Source organism: Bombina bombina, unplaced genomic scaffold (assembly GCF_027579735.1).
Source record: "Bombina bombina isolate aBomBom1 unplaced genomic scaffold, aBomBom1.pri scaffold_886, whole genome shotgun sequence".
Lineage (NCBI taxonomy): Eukaryota > Metazoa > Chordata > Amphibia > Anura > Bombinatoridae > Bombina > Bombina bombina.
Window position 1 is genome coordinate 103639 of NW_026512203.1, and position 22544 is coordinate 126182.

A 22544-nucleotide genomic window follows, 5' to 3' on the forward strand; every position below is an offset into this window, starting at 1 on the left:
AAGACTTCTAGTTTATTTGTTATCTTTTCCGGTTTTAGAAAGGCCAGAAAACTTCTACCATTTCTTTGGCATCTTGGTTGAAATCTTTAATTCATCTTGCCTATGTTGAGTCGGGTAAGACTCCGCCTCATAGGATTACAGCTCATTCTACTAGGTCAGTTTCTACTTCCTGGGCGTTTAGGAATGAAGCTTCGGTTGATCAGATTTGCAAAGCGGCAACTTGGTCCTCTTTGCATACTTTTACCAAATTCTACCATTTTGTTGTATTTTCTTCTTCTGAAGCAGTTTTTGGTAGAAAAGTACTTCAGGCAGCGGTTTCAGTTTGAATCTTCTGCTTATGTTTTTCATTAAACTTTATTTTGGGTGTGGATTATTTTCAGCAGGAATTGGCTGTCTTTATTTTATCCCTCCCTCTCTAGTGACTCTTGTGTGGAAAGATCCACATCTTGGGTAGTCATTATCCCATACGTCACTAGCTCATGGACTCTTGCTAATTACATGAAAGAAAACATAATTTATGTAAGAACTTACCTGATAAATTCATTTCTTTCATATTAGCAAGAGTCCATGAGGCCCGCCCTTTTTTGTGATGGTTATGATTTTTTTGTATAAAGCACAATTATTCCAATTTCTTATTTTATATGCTTTCGCACTTTTTTCTTATCACCCCACTTCTTGGCTATTCGTTAAACTGAATTGTGGGTGTGGTGAGGGGTGTATTTATAGGCATTTTAAGGTTTGGGAAACTTTGCCCCTCCTGGTAGGAATGTATATCCCATACGTCACTAGCTCATGGACTCTTGCTAATATGAAAGAAATGAATTTATCAGGTAAGTTCTTACATAAATTATGTTTTTTCAGATGGGGGCCTTTTCTAGTCATAGGCAGAGCCTCATTTTCGCGCCACTAATGCGCAGTTGTTTTTGGAAAGCAAGGCATGCAGATGCATGTGTGAGGAGCTAGAACCACTGAAAAAGCTTATAGAAGGCGTCATTTGGTATCGTATTCCCCTCTGGGCTTGGTTGGGTCTCAGCAAAGCAGATACCTGAGACTGTATAGGGGTTAAATGTAAAAACGGCTCCGGTTCCGTTATTTTAAGGGTTAAAGCTTTCAAATTTGGTGTGCAATACTTTTAAGGCTTTATGACACTGTGGTGAAATTTTGGTGAATTTTGAACAATTCCTTCATGCTTTTTCACATATTCAGTAATAAAGTGTGTTCTGTTTAAAATTTAAAGTGACAGTAACGGTTTTATTTTAAAACGTTTTTTGTGCTTTGTTGACTAGTTTAAGCCTGTTTAACATACCATCAGATAAGCGATGTTCTATATGTATGAAAGCCAAGGTTTCTCCCCATTTAAATATATGTGATGATTGTGACATAGTGTCCAAACAAAGTAGGGACAATGATGCCACTGATAATGATATTGCCCAAGATGATTCCTCAAATGAGGGGAGTAAGCATGGTACTGCATCATCCCCTTCTGTGTCTACACCAGTTTTGCCCACACAAGAGGCCCCTAGTACATCTAGTGCGCCAATACTTATTACCATGCAACAATTAACGGCTGTAATGGATAATTCTATTGCAAACATTTTATCTAAAATGCCTACTTATCAGAGAAAGCGCGATTGCTCTGTTTTAAACACTGAAGAGCAAGAGGACGCTGAAGATAACGGTTCTGACATACCCTCACACCAATCTGAAGGGGCCAGGAGGGAGGTTTTGTCTGAGGGAGAAATTTCAGATTCAGGGAAAATTTCTCAACAAGCTGAACCTGATGTTGTAACATTTAAATTTAAATTAGAACATCTCCGCGCACTGCTTAAGGAGGTATTATCTACTCTGGATGATTGTGACAATTTGGTCATTCCAGAGAAATTATGTAAGATGGACAAGTTCCTAGAGGTTCCGGTGCCCCCCGATGCTTTTCCTATACCCAAGCGGGTGGCGGACATAGTAAATAAGGAGTGGGAAAGGCCCGGCATACCTTTTGTTCCTCCCCCTATATTTAAGAAATTATTTCCTATAGTCGACCCCAGAAAGGACTTATGGCAGACAGTCCCCAAGGTCGAGGGGGCGGTCTCTACTCTAAACAAACGCACTACTATTCCCATAGAAGATAGTTGTGCTTTCAAAGATCCTATGGATAAAAAATTAGAAGGTTTGCTTAAAAAGATGTTTGTTCAGCAAGGTTACCTTCTACAACCAATTTCATGCATTGTTCCTGTCACTACGGCAGCGTGTTTCTGGTTCGAAGAACTAGAAAAGTCGCTCAATAAAGAATCTTCGTATGAGGAGGTTATGGACAGAGTTCAAGCACTTAAATTGGCTAACTCTTTTATTTTAGATGCCGCTTTGCAATTAGCTAGATTAGCGGCGAAAAATTCAGGGTTTGCTATCGTGGCGCGCAGAGCGCTTTGGCTAAAGTCTTGGTCAGCGGATGTGTCTTCCAAGACAAAATTGCTTAACATCCCTTTCAAGGGTAAAACACTGTTTGGTCCTGATTTGAAAGAGATTATTTCAGACATCACCGGGGGAAAGGGCCACGCCCTTCCTCAGGATAGGTCTTTTAAGGCTAAAAATAAGCCTAATTTTCGTCCCTTTCGCAGAAACGGACCAGCCTCTAATTCTACATCCTCTAAGCAAGAGGGTAATACTTCTCAACCCAAACCAGCCTGGAGACCGATGCAAGGCTGGAACAAGGGTAAGCAGGCCAAGAAGCCTGCCACTGCTACCAAAACAGCATGAAGGGTTGGCCCCCGATCCGTGACCGGATCTGGTGGGGGGCAGACTTTCTCTCTTTGCTCAGGCTTGGGCAAGAGATGTTCAGGATCCTTGGGCACTAGAAATAGTTTCTCAGGGTTATCTCCTGGAATTCAAGGAACTACCCCCAAGGGGAAGGTTCCACAGGTCTCAATTATCTTCAAACCAAATAAAAAGACAGGCATTCTTACATTGTGTAGAAGACCTGTTAAAGATGGGAGTAATTCATCCAGTTCCAATAGGAGAACAAGGGATGGGGTTTTACTCCAACCTGTTCATAGTTCCCAAAAAAGAGGGAACATTCAGACCAATTTTAGATCTCAAGATCCTAAACAAATTTCTCAGGGTTCCATCGTTCAAAATGGAAACCATTCGAACGATCCTTCCTACCATCCAGGAAGGTCAATTTATGACCACGGTGGATTTAAAGGATGCGTACCTACATATTCCTATCCACAAGGAACATCATCAGTTCCTAAGGTTCGCTTTTCTGGACAAGCATTACCAGTTTGTGGCACTTCCATTCGGATTAGCCACTGCTCCGAGAATTTTCACAAAGGTACTAGGGTCCCTTCTAGCGGTTCTATGACCAAGGGGCATTGCAGTAGTACCGTACTTGGACGACATCCTGATTCAAGCGTCGTCTCTGTCAAAAGCAAAGGCTCATACGGACATCGTCCTAGCCTTTCTCAAATCTCACGGATGGAAAGTGAACATAGAAAAAAGTTCTCTGTCCCCGTCAACAAGAGTTCCCTTCTTGGGAACAATAATAGATTCCTTTGAAATGAGGATTTTTCTGACAGAGGTCAGAAAATCAAAACTTCTAAGCTCTTGTCAAGTACTTCATTCTGTTCTTCGTCCTTCCATAGCGCAGTGCATGGAAGTAATAGGATTGATGGTTGCAGCAATGGACATAGTTCCTTTTGCACGAATTCATCTAAGACCATTACAACTGTGCATGCTCAGACAGTGGAATGGGGATTATGCAGACTTGTCTCCGACGATTCAAGTAGATCAAAGGACCAGAGATTCACTCCGATGGTGGCTGATCCTGGACATCCTGTCACAGGGAATGAGCTTCCGCAGACCAGAGTGGGTCATTGTCACGACCGACGCCAGTCTGGTGGGCTGGGGCATGGTCTGGGAACCCCTGAAAGCTCAGGGTCTATGGTCTCGGGAAGAATCTCTTCTCCCGATAAACATTCTGGAACTGAGAGCGATATTCAATGCTCTCAAAGCTTTGCCTCATCTAGCAAAGGCCAAATTCAAGATAATTCAATGGGCGGAGGATCACTCCTGCCACTTGTCTGCAATCCACATCCCAGGAGTGGAAAATTGGGAAGCGGATTTTCTGAGTCGTCAGACATTCCATCCGGGGGAGTGGGAACTCCATCCGGAAATCTTTGCCCAAATAACTCAATTATGGGGCATTCCAGACATGGATCTGATGGCCTCTCGTCAGAACTTCAAGGTTCCTTGTTACGGGTCCAGATCCAGGGATCCCAAGGCGACTCTAGTAGATGCACTAGTAGCACCTTGGACCTTCAACCTAGCTTATGTATTCCCACCGTTTCCTCTCATTCCCAGGCTGGTAGCCAGGATCAATCAGGAGAGGGCTTCGGTGATCTTGATAGCTCCTGCGTGGCCACGCAGGACTTGGTATGCAGACCTGGTGAATATGTCATCGGCTCCACCATGGAAACTACCTTTGAGACAGGACCTTCTTGTTCAAGGTCCATTCGAACATCCGAATCTGGTTTCCCTCCAACTGACTGCTTGGAGATTGAACGCTTGATTTTATCAAAGCGTGGGTTTTCAGATTCTGTAATAGATACTCTGATTCAGGCTAGAAAGCCTGTAACTAGAAAAATTTACCATAAAATATGGAAAAAATATATCTGTTGGTGTGAATCTAAAGGATTCCCATGGAACAAGATAAAAATTCCTAAGATTCTATCCTTTCTACAAGAAGGTTTGGAGAAAGTATTATCTGCAAGTTCTCTGAAGGGACAGATCTCTGCTTTATCTGTTTTACTTCACAAAAGGCTGGCAGCAGACGTTCAAGCGTTTGTTCAGGCTCTGGTTAGAATCAAGCCTGTTTACAGACCTTTGACTCCTCCCTGGAGTCTTAATCTAGTTCTTTCAGTTCTTCAAGGGGTTCCGTTTGAACCCTTACATTCCGTAGATATTAAGTTATTATCTTGGAAAGTTTTGTTTTTGGTTGCAATTTCTTCTGCTAGAAGAGTTTCTGAGTTATCTGCTCTGCAGTGTTCTCCGCCCTATCTGGTGTTCCATGCAGATAAGGTGGTTTTGCGTACTAAGCCTGGTTTTCTTCCGAAAGTTGTTTCCAACAAAAATATTAACCAGGAGATAGTTGTACCTTCTTTGTGTCCGAATCCAGTTTCAAAGAAGGAACGTTTGTTACACAATTTGGACGTAGTCCGTGCTCTAAAATTCTATTTAGAGGTCACTAAAGATTTCAGACAAACATCTTCTTTGTTTGTTGTTTATTCTGGGAAAAGGAGAGGTCAAAAAGCAACTTCTACCTCTCTTTCTTTTTGGCTTAAAAGCATTATCCGATTGGCTTATGAGACTGCCGGACGGCAGCCTCCTGAAAGAATCACAGCTCATTCCACTAGGGCTGTGGCTTCCACATGGGCCTTCAAGAACGAGGCTTCTGTTGACCAGATATGTAAGGCAGCGACTTGGTCTTCACTGCACACTTTTGCCAAATTTTACAAATTTGATACTTTTGCTTCTTCGGAGGCTATTTTTGGGAGAAAGGTTTTGCAAGCCGTGGTGCCTTCCATTTAGGTGACCTGATTTGCTCCCTCCCTTCATCCGTGTCCTAAAGCTTTGGTATTGGTTCCCACAAGTAAGGATGACGCCGTGGACCGGACACACCTATGTTGGAGAAAACAGAATTTATGCTTACCTGATAAATTACTTTCTCCAACGGTGTGTCCGGTCCACGGCCCGCCCTGGTTTTTTTTAATCAGGTCTGATGAATTATTTTTTCTAACTACAGTCACCACGGTATCATATGGTTTCTCCTATGCATATTTCCTCCTGTACGTCGGTCGAATGACTGGGGTAGGCGGAGCCTAGGAGGGATCATGTGACCAGCTTTGCTGGGCTCTTTGCCATTTCCTGTTGGGGAAGAGAATATCCCACAAGTAAGGATGACGCCGTGGACCGGACACACCGTTGGAGAAAGTAATTTATCAGGTAAGCATAAATTCTGTTTTCTTTATACTTTCGGCCAAGCCCTATTCCCGCAAGGAATACGGGCTTTCGGTTTCCCCGGCATTTAGCTACAGATAACAAGTTTAAAAATTGGCTTATAGCTAAATATCATGAATTTATACTTTTTAATCATGAGCATACCACTAAACCTGCCATTTTCTGGGAGACAGCTAAGGCGGTCTTGCGAGGTGAGATCCTAGCATACACCATAGCAAGGACAAAAAAACTCAAGGTAAGAGAAATAGAAGTAGTGAAATCAATCATAAATACCTATAATCAGTATATTCTACTGAAATCACCTGAGAATTGGTTGAAGTACACAACTGCTTTACGAGAAAGAGATTCACTCCTTCTCTATCAATCATCTCAGAAAGACCTAAAGATGCAGGCAAAACTGTATCGTTTTGGGAGTAGCTTCTTGCGAACCTGGCTAGGCACGATAGGGCCTCTTCACTAATTAGTTCACTTCGTCATGAAGGCAAAACCTGTAAGACAGCTGAAGAAATTCTCGATATTTTCACTGAATATTTTAAATCCATATATGCACATAAGACCTCTGACTGTAAACAAAGGGAGGAATTTTGGGAGAAAATTCAATACCCAAGGCTAACTTCCCAAATGCTGGATCAGATCTGTGCCCCAATAACAGAGTCTGAAGTTTCTGCTTCAATAAAGAAACTCTCTCTTAACAAAACCCCGGGACCACACGCCCTTCCAAATGAGTTCTATAAGATCCTAATGCCCGAAATAATACCCAATCTAACTTCACTATTTAATGATCTCTACATCAAAGGCAACACCCCCTCCCCTGACTTTGTGGCTTCATTCACTTCCCTTATTCTTAAACAGGGTAAAGACCCAGCTGAAAAAGAGTCTTATAGACCAATTGCGCTTCTTAACACCGATTACAAACACTTGTCATCAATACATGCACATAGGCTTCAATCCCATCTGCCCAGTATTATTCATGAGGATCAAGCTGGTTTTTTAAAGAAACGCAATTCCTCAGCTAAAATAAGGGAGGTGTTCCTTGTTGTAGATTATTTTAAATCAGGCGAGGGGCAGCGAGAGGGGGCTAGAGAGGGCACCCCTGACCTGGCAATTATATCAATAGATGCAGGTAAGGCATTCGACTCGGTTTACCATGATCATATAGCCTTTACTTTACAACAATTTGGTTTGACAGGTCACTTTTTGACTTTTTTTAATAATCTATACAAGAACGCTTATACAAAAATAATAGTGAATGGGTCTCCCACGCAGGCCATAAAATTAGAAAAAGGCACGAGGCAGGGGTGCCCTCTCTCGCCGCTTTTGTTTGACCTAGCCATCGAGCCCCTTGCTAATCAAATTCGCCAGCAGATTGAAGGGATCAAGATTAAAAGAAAAACCTTGCAAATTGCACTTTATGCTGATGATGTGTTAATATATATGTCAAACACACAAAGTAATATTCCCAAACTTCTCTTGATAATTGAAAAATTCGGATCTTTCTCAGGCTACTCCGTCAATTCTGCAAAATCAGAACTGCTTTGGATTAAACAACCACAAAACTCATCTTTATCTATTCCTTTCAAAATTGTTCAGGACTCTTTCAAATATTTGGGTATTTGGATCTCGGATAATCCGCACAATTGGTACTCATTGAACATACTCCCGGTGCTGGCTAGTGTTAAAGAAGTGCTAAAAAACTGGCAGAATCTTCCACTGTCAATGTCGGGTCGTATATCTTTGTACAAAATGTCCCTTCTCCCTAAAATTCTCTATGTTCTCCAGAACACTCCCTTACTTCTTAAAACAAAAGATATCACTGCATTTAATACTGCTTTACGAGTATTCATCTGGCAGAAGAGAAAACCGAGAATCTCATTAGCTAAACTAACCTTACCGAGAGAGCACGGAGGACTGTCTCTTCCTGATCTCCGTCTCTATAACCAAGTATTCCTGGCACGAATTACGGCAGATTGGTTTACTAATAGTAATTATATTACTAATGGGGATTTAGAGAGTAATATGATTCATCCCTACTCATTGGTAGCACTGACTCATTGCAACAGCAGCACGATCCCTATTGGAATAAAAAAGATGAGCTCCATTTATAATCCAATTTCCATTTGGAGAAGGATAGGATTGGCTCTTCATATAAACATTGAAGCCTCAAAACACCTCCCTATATTAAATAATCCTCAGTTTGTAGCAGGCATACAGTCCGCTGTATTCTCCAAATGGGCATTACTTGGACTGGTAAGACTAGAACAAGTATTGGACTTTGAGAGGAAATGTATTAAGTCCTTTGACTCTCTCAAGCAGGAGTTCGCTATTTCTAACAATGATTTCTTTGCATACTTGCAAGTGAGACGTTTTGCTCTTAAGCAGGTCAGTGACTATGGCTGGGAGTGGTCTATGGGAGTGGTCTATGGGAGATCTAGAAAAATGGATGGTATTATTTAAAAATGGGCTTACATCAATCTCATATATCTATCAAACTCTTAACAGCTCTTAAAGGCCCTGGTGTCTTGGAAAAACTCTACCTTAAATGGTCCTCCCTGCTTCAGCAGAACTCTCTGGATCCACTGATCACACTGCTAGATAATGCATACGATCCTTGCTAAACGTCTTATGCTGGGTGTCAGACCTTAGTGATTTACATTCAGGAGGAGAGGTCATGAAAAGAAGAAGTCTTTTGAACTAATGATATGCAGCATGCAGTCCGTGGAAGCTTCCTCCTCCCTATCCCCCTCCCTCCCAGAGCAGTCAAAAGTTTTACAATAATAACACAGGAACCGTGCTCTGGTAAGTGCTTACTGAGCATAAAACTTTACGGACAGAGTTTGAGGAGAGAAAAAACCTGTGTGTGTGGGGGGAGTTAAAAACATAAACACAGAAGTTATAAGTATTTTATTTAAATTTCTGCATAACATGTTTTATATACATTAACAGGGAAATGAAATATGTTTATACCCTCACTGAGAAATAACTTTTCAGACACTGCAGCTCACACGCTGCAGGGAGAGAGAGATGTGATTCCTTCCTCTAAGTACTGTGTATGCATAGATAATATGGTGTGTGTATCATGTGACTACTGAGCCCTGTAACGCACGCTACAATATTGCAGCTTACATAGGAAATCAAGCACTGCCTCAACACTGTATTTTAAAACAATCTCCTTCAAAAGATTGGGCTAAGAGGAACAGATAAAATAGGCAGCAGTGATTACTTTATTTTGTTTAATAAGAAAAAGTAGGTTTTTGGGATTATTAGAAGTCAGGTGTTTAGGGTCCCTTTAAGACTGTCAAAAAGTATGTTTGTTTAGCATCATCTGTTTCCAAAACAAAAGTACATTCAAAGGGATATGAAACCCATAACTTTTCTTTGATGATTAAAATAAAGCATGACATTTTAAACTACTTTCTTATTTACTTATATTTTTATTTGTTCTTTTGGAATCTTTGGTTGACAAGCCGGGACGTAAGCTTAGGAGCTTGCCCATTTCTGTAGCACTTTATGGCAATAGCTTTGCAATAATGTTATCAATTTGCAAGAGCACTAGGTATCTCTTCAACACAGAATATAATTGGAACTAAGCAAATTTGATAATGGAAGTTATTTGAAAACTTTTTTTAAAATGGTGTTTTCTGTCTGAATCACAAAAGAAAATGTTTGTTTTTCATATCCCTTAAATACTCATTATATCCTGATGCATAATGTAATTTATATTTTATCATTAAAACATTGTAAATATAGGAAATTGTATTTTCTACAACTTGCAAGTTTATATGCTCACGTAGAGCTTCATTTAGTGTTAGCCACATTCCTAATAGTTAATTACTCTTAATTTCCTAGTCAAACTCAAAGTTAAAGCTGGTACGAAGTTTAGCTGTCTGCGAAGAATCATCTGGACCTTTTATGGATGGTACCTTGGAGTCGCAGGTACCAACTCTGGTATGTATCTCTTGTGCTTTATTCTACATTATAATAAATTCTGCTGAGGTGCAGTTACATTTCCTGTGTTTATTCCATTGTTTTCTGCTTTTCTCTTCCAAGGTGTATCCAGTCCACAGATTCATCCTTTACTTGTGGGATATTCTCCTTCCCTACAGGAAGTGGCAAAGAGAGCACACAGCAGAGCTGTCCATATAGCTCCCCCTCTAGCTCCACCCCCCAGTCATTCTCTTTGCCGGCTCTAAGCACTAGGGTCTGTCTACGGGAGGGTAAAGTGAATGTGGTGTTAGAATTGTAGTTTTTATTATCTTCAATCAAAAGTTTATTTTAAATGGTAGCGGTTTGTACTATTTACTCTCTGGCAGAAAAGTGATGAAGATTTCTGCTGAGAGGAAAATGATTTTAGCATGTTGTAACTAAAATCCACTGCTGTTCTCACACAGGACTGAGTACCACCAGAAAACTTCAGTTGGGGGGAACAGTTTGCAGGGTGAACTGCAACAAGGCATGTTCATTCATTTATTTCTAGACAAGACTGAGATAATGCTAGAAGAGACTGACAATATCCCCATGAGGGGAGGGTAAGCTATGTTCACAGACTTATTAAGGAATTGAATGCTTACATAGCAGGGCTAATTATGCTGGTTGACACTTATTCAGGGCAATCGATTGTTTAGCTAAGGAAAATATCGTTTGCAAGACACTTTGAAAGCCCTTTTGGGTTCTTTCTGGGGTTATTATCCACATGGCTATTTTTTACTCAATTAGGATTGATTTCTTAGGCCTCACAGCTCCGGAATAGTGTGGGAGGAGCCTAATTTTGCGCCTCAGATGCGCAGTTAGAATTGCAGAGAAGTTCATGCTGCTTCACATGGAGGGTCCTGCTGCTGTTTGAGGGCCTTAAAGAAGCTTTATTCCTTCAAATCTGATCTCTAAGGGCAGGTAGGGCCACAGCAAGGCTGTGGCAAGGTGCTGTAGTAATTTTAACCGGGTGTTGGCTTTAGGCTGCTCCGGTTTGGGCATTAAGGGGTTAATCGTTCTGCAACTATTGGTGCAATCTTATTAAGGCTTTAGGTACATACTGTGAAAATTTCAAAAGGATTGCTGCATTTTTCACTGTTTTGTAAAATTGTGTGCTCTTTTTATCTCTTAAAGGCACAGTAACGTTTTTTTCAAATTGTGTTTTTTATTTGATTAAAGTGATTTCCAAGCCTGCTTGTGTATACTACTAGTCTGTTAAACATGTCTGACACTAAGGAAAATCCTTGTTCAATGTGTTTAGAAGCCATGGTGGAACCCCCTCTCAGAATGTGTCCCACTTGTACTGATATGTCTCTACACTTTAAAGATCATATTGTTGCACTTAAAAATGTGGCCCAAGATGATTCTCAGACTGAAGGTAACGAGGGTAGCCCGTCTGCCTCTCCCCAAGTGTCACAACCAGTTACACCCGCGCAAGCGACGCCTAGTACCTCTAGTGCGTCTAACCCTTTTACATTACAAGACTTAGCGGCAGTCATGGATAATTCTCTTACAACCTTCTTATCTAAACTGCCCGTCTTACCTGCAAAGCGTGATAGCTCCGTTTTAAGAACAGATTATGAGCATTCTGATGCTTTGGTAGCCGTATCAGATATACCCTTACAGCGCTCTGAAGTGGGAGCGAGGGATTTGATGTCTGAGGGAGAAGTCTCTGATTCAGGAAGGGTTCCTCCTCAGACAGATTCAGATACATTGGCTTTTAAATTTAAACTAGAACACCTCCGCGTTTTGCTTAGGGGAGGTATTAGCTACTCTGGATGACTGTGATCCTTTGGTGATCCCAGAGAAATTGTGTAAAATAGACAAGTACCTAGAGGTCCCTGTTTACACGGATGCGTTTCCGGTCCCTAAGAGGATTGCGGATATCGTTACTAGGGAGTGGGATAGACCAGGTGTTCCCTTTGTTCCCCCTCCTGTTTTTAAGAAAATGTTCCCCATATCTGACCCTGTGCGGGACTCGTGGTAGACGGTCCCTAAGGTGGAGGGGGCTGTTTCTTCACTTGCTAAACGCACAACCATACCAATTGAAGACAGTTGTGCTTTTAAAGACCCTATGGATAAGAAGTTAGAGGGTCTACTTAAGAAAATTTTTGTTCAACAAGGTTTTCTTCTCCAGCCTATTGCCTGCATTATTCCTGTAACTACTGCAGCCGCTTTCTGGTTTGAGGCGCTGGAAGACTCGCTCCAGACGGAGACCTCATATGAGGAAATTATGGATAGAATTAAGGCTCTAAAGCTAGCTAATTCTTTTATCACTGACGGCGCTCTCCAAATAGCTAAGTTAGCGGCAAAAAATTCAGGTTTCGCCATTTTGGCACGCAGGGCGCTATGGCTAAAGTCCTGGTCGGCCGATGTGTCGTCTAAATCCAAGCTTTTGAACATCCCTTTCAAAGGAATGACCCTCTTCGGGCCTGAATTGAAAGAGATTATTTCAGAAATCACCGGGGAAAAAAGCCATGCGCTCCCTCAGGACAAGTCCTTTAAGACAAAGAACAAAGCTAATTTTCATTCCTTTCGTAATTTCAGGAACGGCCCCGCTTCATCCTCTCCGGCTGCAAAGCAAGAGGGTAACGCTTCACAGCCCAAGGCAACCTTGAAACCTTACCAGGGCTGGAATAAGGGTAAACAGGCCAAAAAGCCTGCAGCTGCCACCAAGACAGCATGAAGGGGTAGCCCCCGATCCGGGACCGAATCTAGTAGGGGGCAGACTCTCTCTCTTCGCTCAGGCCTGGGCAAGAGATGTTACACGATCCTTGGGCGTTAGATATTGTATCCCAGGGATATCTTCTAGAATTCAAGGGTTCTCCTCCAAGGGGGAGGTTCCACATTTCTCGTCTGTCTACATATCAGACAAAGAAAGAGGCGTTTTTACGCTGTGTAGAAGATCTACATACCATGGGAGTGATCCACCCAGTTCCAATGGCAGAACAAGGGTTGGGTTTTTTCTCAAACCTGTTTGTGGTTCCCAAAAAAGAGGGAACTTTCAGACCCATCCTGGATCTAAAAATTCTAAACAGATTCCTCAGAGTCCCATCATACAAAATTGAGACCATTCGGACAATCTTACCAATGATCCAGGAAGGTCAATATATGACTACCGTGGATCTAAAGGATGCATACCTACACATTCCTATCCACAAAGATAATCACCAGTTTCTCAGGTTCACTTTTCTGGACAAGCATTACCAGTTTGTGGCTCTTCCTTTCGGATTAGCCACTGCTCCCAGAATTTTCACAAAGGTGCTAGAGTCCCTCCTGGCAGTTCTAAGACCGCAGGGCATAGCAGTAGCGCCTTACCTAGACGACATTTTAATTCAGGCGCTGTCTTTCCAAAGAACCAAGTCTCACACGGAGATTGTATTGGCCTTTCTAAGGTCTCACGGGTGGAACATCAAAAAGAGTTCTCTTTCCCCTCTCACAAGGGTTCCTTTCCTAGGGACTCTAATTGACTCGGTAGAAATGAAAATATTTCTGACGGAGGTCAGAAAATTAAAACTCTTAACTACTTGCCGAGTTCTTCATTCCATTCCCCGGCCATCTGTGGCTCAGTGCATGGAGACAATCAGATTAATGGTAGCGGCAATGGACATAGTCCCTTTTGCTCGGATACACCTCAGACCACTGCAACTATGCATGCTCAAACAGTGGAATGGGGATTATGCAGATTTGTCTCCTCAAATTCAGTTGGACCAGGAGACCAGAGATTCTCTTCTCTGGTGGTTGTCTCAGGATCACCTGTCTCAGGGAATATGTTTCCGCAGACCAGAGTGGATCATTGTAACGACCGACGCCAGTCTGTTAGGCTGGGGTGCGGTCTGGGACTCCCTGAAAGCTCAGGGCTTATGGTCTCGGGAAGAAAAGCTTCTCCCGATAAACATTCTGGAACTGAGGGCGATATTCAACGCTCTTAAGGCATGGCCTCAACTAGCTGCGGCCAAATTCATCAGATTTCAGTCGGACAACATCACGACTGTAGCTTACGTCAATCATCAGGGGGAACAAAGAGTTCCCTAGCGATGACGGAAGTAACCAAAATAATAAGGTGGGCGGAGGATCACTCCTGCCAGCTCTCAGCAATACACATCCCAGGAGTAGACAACTGGGAGGCGGATTTCCTAAGTCGTCAGACTTTTCACCCGGGGGAATGGGAACTCCACCCGGAGGTGCTTGCCCAGCTGACTCGGCTATGGGGCACTCCAGAGTTGGATCTGATGGCGTCCCGTCAGAACACCAAACTTCCTCTCTACGGGTCCAGGTCCCGGGACCCCAAGGCGGTATTAATAGATGCTCCTGGATTCCCAGGATATTGTCTTTCCCAGGATACTGTCTATCATTTTACACAAGCGTCTAGCAGAGGTACCAGACGTTCAAGCATTTGCTCAGGCTTTATTCAGAATCAAGCCTGTCTATAAACCTGTGGCTCCGCCATGGAGTCTAAATCTAGTTCTTTCAGTTCTTCAAGGGGTTTCCGTTTGAACCTTTACATTCCATAGATATTAAGTTATTATCTTGGAAAGTTTTTTGTTTTTGGTAGCTATATCTTCTGCTCGAAGAGTTTCAGAATTATCTGCCTTACAGTGTGATTCACCTTACCTGGTGTTCCACGCAGATAAGGTAGTTTTGCGTACCATGCCTGGTTTTCTTCCTAAAGTTGTTTCTAACAAGAATATTAACCAGGAAATAGTTGTTCCTTCTCTGTGTCCTAATCCTTGTTCAAAGAAGGAACGTCTGTTACACAATCTTGATGTGGTTCGTGCTTTAAAATTCTATTTACAAGCAACTAAGGATTTCAGACAAACATCCTCCTTGTTTGTTATCTATTCTGGTAAGAGGAGAGGTCAGAAAGCGACTGCTACCTCTCTTTCCTTTTGGCTGAAAAGCATCATCCGTTTGGCCTATGAGACTGCTGGCCAGCAGCCTCCTGAAACAATTACTGCTCATTCTACTAGAGCAGTGGCTTCCACATGGGCTTTCAAAAATGAGGCTTCTGTTGAACAGATTTGTAAGGCAGCGACTTGGTCTTCACTGCATACTTTTTCCAAATTTTACAAATTCGATACTTTTGCTTCTTCAGAGGCTTTTTTTTGGGAGAAAGGTTTTGCAAGCAGTGGTGCCTTCCGTTTAAGGTACCTGTCTTGTTCCCTCCCTTCATCCGTGTCCTAAAGCTTTGGTATTGGTATCCCACAAGTAAAGGATGAATCCGTGGACTGGATACACCTTGCAAGAGAAAACAGAATTTATGCTTACCTGATAAATTACTTTCTCTTGCGGTGTATCCAGTCCACGGCCCGCCCTGACATTTAAGTCAGGTAAAATTTTTTGTTTAACCTACAGTCACCACTGCACCCCATGGTTTCTCCTTTTTCTTCCTAACCTTTGGTCGAATGACTGGGGGGTGGAGCTAGAGGGGGAGCTATATGGACAGCTTTGCTGTGTGCTCTCTTTGCCACTTCCTGTAGGGAAGGAGAATATCCCACAAGTAAACGATGAATCCGTGGACTGGATACACCGCAAGAGAAAGTAATTTATCAGGTAAGCATAAATAATGTTTCTTTCATGTAATTAGCAAGAGTCCATGAGCTAGTGACGTATGGGATATACATTCCTACCAGGAGGGGCAAAGTTTCCCAAACCTTAAAATGCCTATAAATACACCCCTCACCACACCCACAATTCAGTTTTACAAACTTTGCCTCCGATGGAGGTGGTGAAGTAAGTTTGTGCTAGATTCTACGTTGATATGCGCTCCGCAGCAAGTTGGAGCCCGGTTTTCCTCTCAGCGTGCAGTGAATGTCAGAGGGATGTGAGGAGAGTATTGCCTATTTGAATGCAGTGATCTCCTTCTACGGGGTCTATTTCATAGGTTCTCTGTTATCGGTCGTAGAGATTCATCTCTTACCTCCCTTTTCAGATCGACGATATACTCTTATATATACCATTACCTCTGCTGATTCTCGTTTCAGTACTGGTTTGGCTTTCTACAAACATGTAGATGAGTGTCCTGGGGTAAGTAAATCTTATTTTCTGTGACACTCTAAGCTATGGTTGGGCACTTTGTTTATAAAGTTCTAAATATATGTATTCAAACATTTATTTGCCTTGACTCAGAATGTTCAACTTTCCTTATTTTTCAGACAGTCAGTTTCATATTTGGGATAATGCATTTGAATTAATCATTTTTTCTTACCTTCAAAAATTTGACTCTTTTTTCCCTGTGGGCTGTTAGGCTCGCGGGGGCTGAAAATGCTTCATTTTATTGCGTCATTCTTGGCGCGGACTTTTTTGGCACAAAAATTATTTTCCGTTTCCGGCGTCATACGTGTCGCCGGAAGTTGCGTCATTTTTTTGACGTTATTTTGCGCCAAAAATGTCGGCGTTCCGGATGTGGCGTCATTTTTGGCGCCAAAAGCATTTAGGCGCCAAATAATGTGGGCGTCTTATTTGGCGCTAAAAAATAAGGGCGTCGCTTTTGTCTCCACATTATTTAAGTCTTATTTTTTCAGTGCTTCTGGTTGCTAGAAGCTTGTTCTTTGGCATTTTTTCCCATTCCTGAAACTGTCATTTAAGGAATTTGATCAATTTTGCTTTATATGTTGTTTTTTCTCTTACATATTGCAAGATGTCTCACGTTGCATCTGAGTCAGAAGATACTACAGGAAAATCGCTGTCTACTGCTGGAGCTACCAAGCTAAGTGTATCTGCTATAATTTTTGGTATCTGTTTCTCCAGCTGTTGTTTGTATTGCATGTCATGACAAACTTATTAATGCAGATAAAATTTCCTTTAGTACTGTTACATTACCTGTTGCTGTTCCGTCAACATCTAATTTTCAGAGTGTTCCTGATAAACATAAGAGATTTTATTTTTTAAATCCATTAAGAAGGCTATGTCTGTTATTTCTCCTTCTAGTTTACATAAAAGTCTTTTAAAACTTCTCTTTTTTCAGATGAATTTTTAAATGAACATCATCATTCTGATACTGATAATGGTTCTTCTGGTTCAGAGGTTTCTGTCTCAGAGGTTGATGCTGATAAATCTTTGTATTTGTTCATTCTTTATTTAAAGAAGTATTAATTGCATTAGAAATAGAGGATTCTGGTCCTCTTGATTCTAAATCTAAACGTTTAGATAAGGTTTTTAAATCTCCTGTAGTTATTCCAGAAGTGTTTAATCTCCCTGATGCTATTTCTGAAGTTATTTCCAGGGAATGGAATAATTTGGGTAATTCTTTTACTCCTTCTAAACGTTTAAGCAATTATATCCTGTGCCATCTGACAGATTAGAGTTTTTTTGGGACAAAATCCCTAAGGTTATGGGGCTGTCTCTACTCCTGCTAAATGTGCTACTATTCCTACGGCAGATAGTAATTCATTTAAGGATCCTTTAGATAGGAAAATTTGAATCCTTTCTAAGAAAAGCTTACTTATGTTCAGGTAATCTTCTTAGACTTGCTATATTTTTAGCGGATGTTGCTGCAGCTTCAACTTTTTGGTTAGAAGCTTTAGCGCAACAAGTAACAGATCATAATTTTATAGCATTATTATTATTCTATAACATGCTAATAATTTATTGGTGATACCATCTTTTGATATCATTAGAGTTGATGTCAGGTATATGTCTCTAGCTATTTTAGCTAGAAAAGCTTTATGGATTAAACTTGGAATACTGATATGTCTTCTAAGTCAACTTTGCTTTCCCTTTCTTTCCAGGGTAATAAATTATTATTTCATCTGTTTCTGGAAGGAAGGGAACTTTTTTTCCAAAGGATAAAAAATCTAAGGTAAATTTAGGTCTAATAATCATTTCGTTCCTTTCCTCATAATTAGGAACAAAAGCCTGATCCTTCATTCTCAGGAGCGGTATCAGTTTGGAAACTATTTCCAGTTTGGAATATATCCAAGCCTTTTAGAAAACCTATAGCCAGCTCCTAAGTACCCATGAAGGTGCGGACCTTATTCCAGCTCAGCTGGTATGGGGCAGATTACGTTTTTTTCAAAGAAATTTTGATCAATTCCGTTCTCAATTTCTGGTTTCAGAACATTGTTTCAGAAAGGTACAGAATTGGCTTCAGTTAAAGCCTCCTGCTAAGAGATTTTTTTTCTTTCCCGTGTCCCAGTTAACACAGCAAAGGCTCAGCATTTCTGAAATGTGTTTCAGATCTAGAGTTGGCTGGAGTAATTATGCCAGTTCCAGTTCTGGAACAGGGGCTGGGGTTTTATTTTATCTCTTCATTGTACCAAAGAAGGTCAATTCCTTCAGACCAGTTCCGGATCTATCAATATTGAATCGTTATGTAAGGATACCAACATTCAAGATGGTTACTGTAGGACTGTCCTGCCTTTTGTTTAGCAAGGGCATTATATGTCTACAATAGATTTACAGGATGTGTATCTACATATTCCGATTCATCCAGATCACTTTTAGTGTCTGAGATTCTCTTTTTAGACAAGCATTACCTGTTTTGTGGCTCTACCGTTTGGCCTAGCCTCAGTTCCAAGAATTTTTTTCAAAGGTTCTCGGTGCCCTTCTTTCTGTAATCAGAGAACAGGGTTTTTTTGGTATTTCCTTATTGGACAATATCTGGGTACTTGCTCAGTCTTCTCATTTTCGAAGAATCTCATACGAATCGACTTGTGTTGTTTCTTCAAGTTCATGGTTGGAGGATCAATTTACCAATCAGTTCATTGATTCCTCAGACAAGTGTAACCTTTTTAGGTTTCTAGAATAGATTCAGTGTCTATGACTCTGTCCTTGTCAGACAAGAGAAGTTTAACATTGATATCAGCTTGTCAAAACCTTCAGTCACAATCATTCCCTTTGGTAGCCTTATGCATGGAAATTTTAGGTCTTAGGACTGCCGCATCAGATGCGATCTCCTTTGCTCGTTTTCACGTTTCTTGAAAGACAAATCTCTGCTCTTTCTGTTCTTTTTCACAGAAGGATTGCTAATCTTCCTGATATTCATTGTTTTGTACAAGCTTTGGTTCGTATAAAACCTGTCATTAAGTCAATTTCTCCTCTTTGGAGTTTGAATTTGGTTCTGGGGGCTCTTCAAGCTTCTCCTTTTGAACCCATGCATTCTTTGGTCGTTATATTACTTTCTTGGAAAGTTTTGTTTCTTTTGGCCATCTCTTCTGCCAGAAGAGTCTCTGAATTATCTACTCTTTTTTGTGAGTCTCCTTTTCTGATTTTGCATCAGGATAAGGCGGTGCTGCGAACTTCTTTTGAATTTTTTACCTAAGGTTGTGAATTCTAACAACATTAGTAGAGAAATTGTGGTTCCTTCATTATGTCCTAATCCTATGAATTCTAAGGAGAAATCATTGCATTCTTTGGATGCTGTTAGAGCTTTGTAATATTATGTTGAAGCTACTAAGTCTTTCCGAAAGACTTCTTGTCTATTTGTCATCTTTTCCGGTTCTAGAAAAGACCAGAAAGCTTCTGCCATTTCTTTGGCATCTTGGTTGAAATCTTTTTCATCATGCCTATGTTGAGTCGGGTAACACTCCGCCTCAATGGATTACAGCTCATTCTACTAGGTCAGTTTCTACTTCCTGGGCGTTTAAGAATGAAGCTTCGGTTGATCAGATTTGCAAAACAGCAACTTGGTCCTCTTTGCATACTTTTACTAAATTCTACCATTTTGATGTGTTTTCTTCTTCTGAAGCAGTTTTTGGTAGAAACGTACTTCAGGCAGTGGTTTCAGTTTGAATCTTCTGCTTATGTTTTTTCATTAAAATTTTATTCTGGGTGTGGATTATTTTCAGCAGGAATTGGCTGTCTTTATTTTATCCCTCCCTCTCTAGTGACTCTTGTGTGGAAAGATCCACATCTTGGGTAATCATTATCCCATACGTCACTAGCTCATGGACTCTTGCTAATTACATGAAAGAAAACATAATTTATGTAAGAACTTACCTGATAAATTCATTTCTTTCATATTAGCAAGAGTCCATGAGGCCCGCCCTTTTTTTGTGGTGGTTTTGATTTTTTTGTATAAAGCACAATTATTCCAATTCCTTATTTTATATGCTTTCGCACTTTTTTCTTATCACCCCACTTCTTGGCTATTCGTTAAACTGAATTGTGGGTGTGGTGAGGGGTGTATTTATAGGCATTTTAAGGTTTGGGAAACTTTGCCCCTCCTGGTAGGAATGTATATCCCATACGTCACTAGCTCATGGACTCTTGCTAATATGAAAGAAATGAATTTATCAGGTAAGTTCTTACATAAATTATGTTTTTTGTACCAGTTTATTTTCTATTCCTGATAGTGTGTGTGTGTATTTGATGATTTATAAATGTAATCTGTTGTTTCAATGCTAAAGTAAGGTGGTTTTAGCAAGAATAATGACCTGGAGCATATGCTGTATTATGTGTGTGTGTTAGGTTGGCAAAGATTCTACATTAATTGTTTGCACTGTGCTTATTTTAGGTGTGCTTTATCTTAATAGCTCTCTGAAGGTGCAGGTTTCTACTCTTTCCGTTTTTGTTTTAGTGAAAGATTGCTCATAACTTGCATATTCTTCAAGGCTGTGGAATGAATTAATAAATTGTATGAAATTTTGAACCCTTAAACTCAATTGTTTATCTCCCAATAAAATGTTTCATTAAGGAAAATAAAACATTACCTTTACTGTAATATTCCTATGAATAAAGAGCAAAATTGCGAGAAGAGTACCTTGTGTGTGTTTGTGCACGTCTGTGTATATGTATATGTATGCTCACGTTCAATGGTAGAAGAGTGCTGATGTGTGTATGTGCGCATGTAAGAATGGAATGAGTGCATGGTTAGTATGGTTGATGGAAAAAGAGGGATTGGGGTTGTTTGTAAGAGTAGGAAGAGTTTGCACATGTGTAACGGTGGGAGAGTGGCTAATGGGATTGTGTAAGAGTAGAAGAATGCTTGGAGACTGGTGGCTTGAAGGCTAGGAGAGTGTCTTGTGGTGTGTGTGTGTGTGTGTGTGTGTATATATGTGTATATGTGTATATATGTATATATATATATATATGTATATATATGTATGTATATATATATATATGTATGTATATATATATATATATATATATATATATATATATATATATATATATATATATATATATATATATGTATGTATGTATGTATGTGTATATATATATATATATATATATATAAAATGCCTTGCAAAAGTATTCACCCCCTTGGCATTTTTAGTGTTTTGTTGAAGATGTTTTTCATTTTCAAGATACGATGAGTCCACGGATTTCATCCTTGTGGGATATCGCCTCCTGGTCAGCAGGAGGAGGCAAAGAGCACCACAGCAAAGCTGTATAAATAGCTCCTCCCTTCCCTCCCAACCCAGTCATTCTCTTTGCCTGTGTTAGATAGGAGATGGCAAAGTGAGGTGTTAGTAAAGATTCTTCAATCAAGTGTTTATTAATTTTTACAGTGGTGCCACTGAGTGCTACTTTGTGCTAGGGTGTAGCCTAGACCAGATCAGTCTCTTCAGTTAAGAGAAGCATTTGGTGGCTTTAAAGCAATGGGAACTTGTGGGACATAATTCTCACTGCGCCTCCCATACTGTGATGCTGCCCTTTCTGTGATAACCTAAGCGGAATGTAACTCAGACTTCATCTTTTTGCAGGACTACAGGAGGGACCCAATGGACCTCTGAACCCTGTTGAGGCTGTCCTGCTGTTGGACAGCATAAGAGGTAAGTGCAGCCTTTATTTCTCTGCAGGGAAAGTTCCTCAGGGACTTATTTACCTCTGGGAGGTTTTTTTCTGCACTTATGTACATCTAGGGGACTCAGGGGCTCTGTCAGTAAAGAGCTTTTTCTCCAACATAGGTGTGTCCGGTCCACGGCGTCATCCTTACTTGTGGGATATTCTCTTCCCCAACAGGAAATGGCAAAGAGCCCAGCAAAGCTGGTCACATGATCCCTCCTAGGCTCCGCCTACCCCAGTCATTCTCTTTGCCGTTGTACAGGCAACATCTCCACGGAGATGGCTTAGAGTTTTTTAGTGTTTAACTGTAGTTTTTCATTATTCAATCAAGAGTTTGTTATTTTCAAATAGTGCTGGTACGTACTATTTACTCAGAAACAGAAAAGAGATGAAGAGTTCTGTTTGTATGAGGAAAATGATTTTAGCAACCGTAACTAAAATCCATGGCTGTTCCACACAGGACTGTTGAGAGCAATTAACTTCAGTTGGGGGAACAGTGTGCAGTCTCTTACTGCTTGAGGTATGACACATTCTAACAAGACGATGTAATGCTGGAAGCTGTCATTTTCCCTATGGGATCCGGTAAGCCATGTTTATTACGATTGTAAATAAGGGCTTCACAAGGGCTTATTTAAACTGTAGACTTTTTCTGGGCTAAATCGATTGATTATTAACACATATTTAGCCTTGAGGAATCATTTTTTAATGGGTATTTTGATATAATAATATCGGCAGGCACTATTTTAGACACCTTATTCTTTAGGGGCTTTCCCAAAGCATAGGCAGAGTCTCATTTTCGCGCCGGTGTTGCGCACTTGTTTTTGAGAGGCATGGCATGC

General features: G+C 40.8%; 1 protein-coding gene across 1 annotated transcript in view; it reads left to right on the top strand.

Moving 5' to 3' along the window:
• Window positions 1-9954, top strand: part of LOC128644171 (R3H domain-containing protein 2-like) — a gene marked incomplete at its 3' end in the record, with an annotated part of 87220 nt that extends 77266 nt beyond the window's left edge. The window contains exon 5 of the mRNA XM_053696876.1: window positions 9856-9954. Coding sequence (XP_053552851.1) covers window positions 9856-9954 — 99 coding nt within the window. The remainder of the gene's footprint in view (window positions 1-9855) is intronic.
• Between the last annotated feature and the right edge of the window lie 12590 nt (window positions 9955-22544).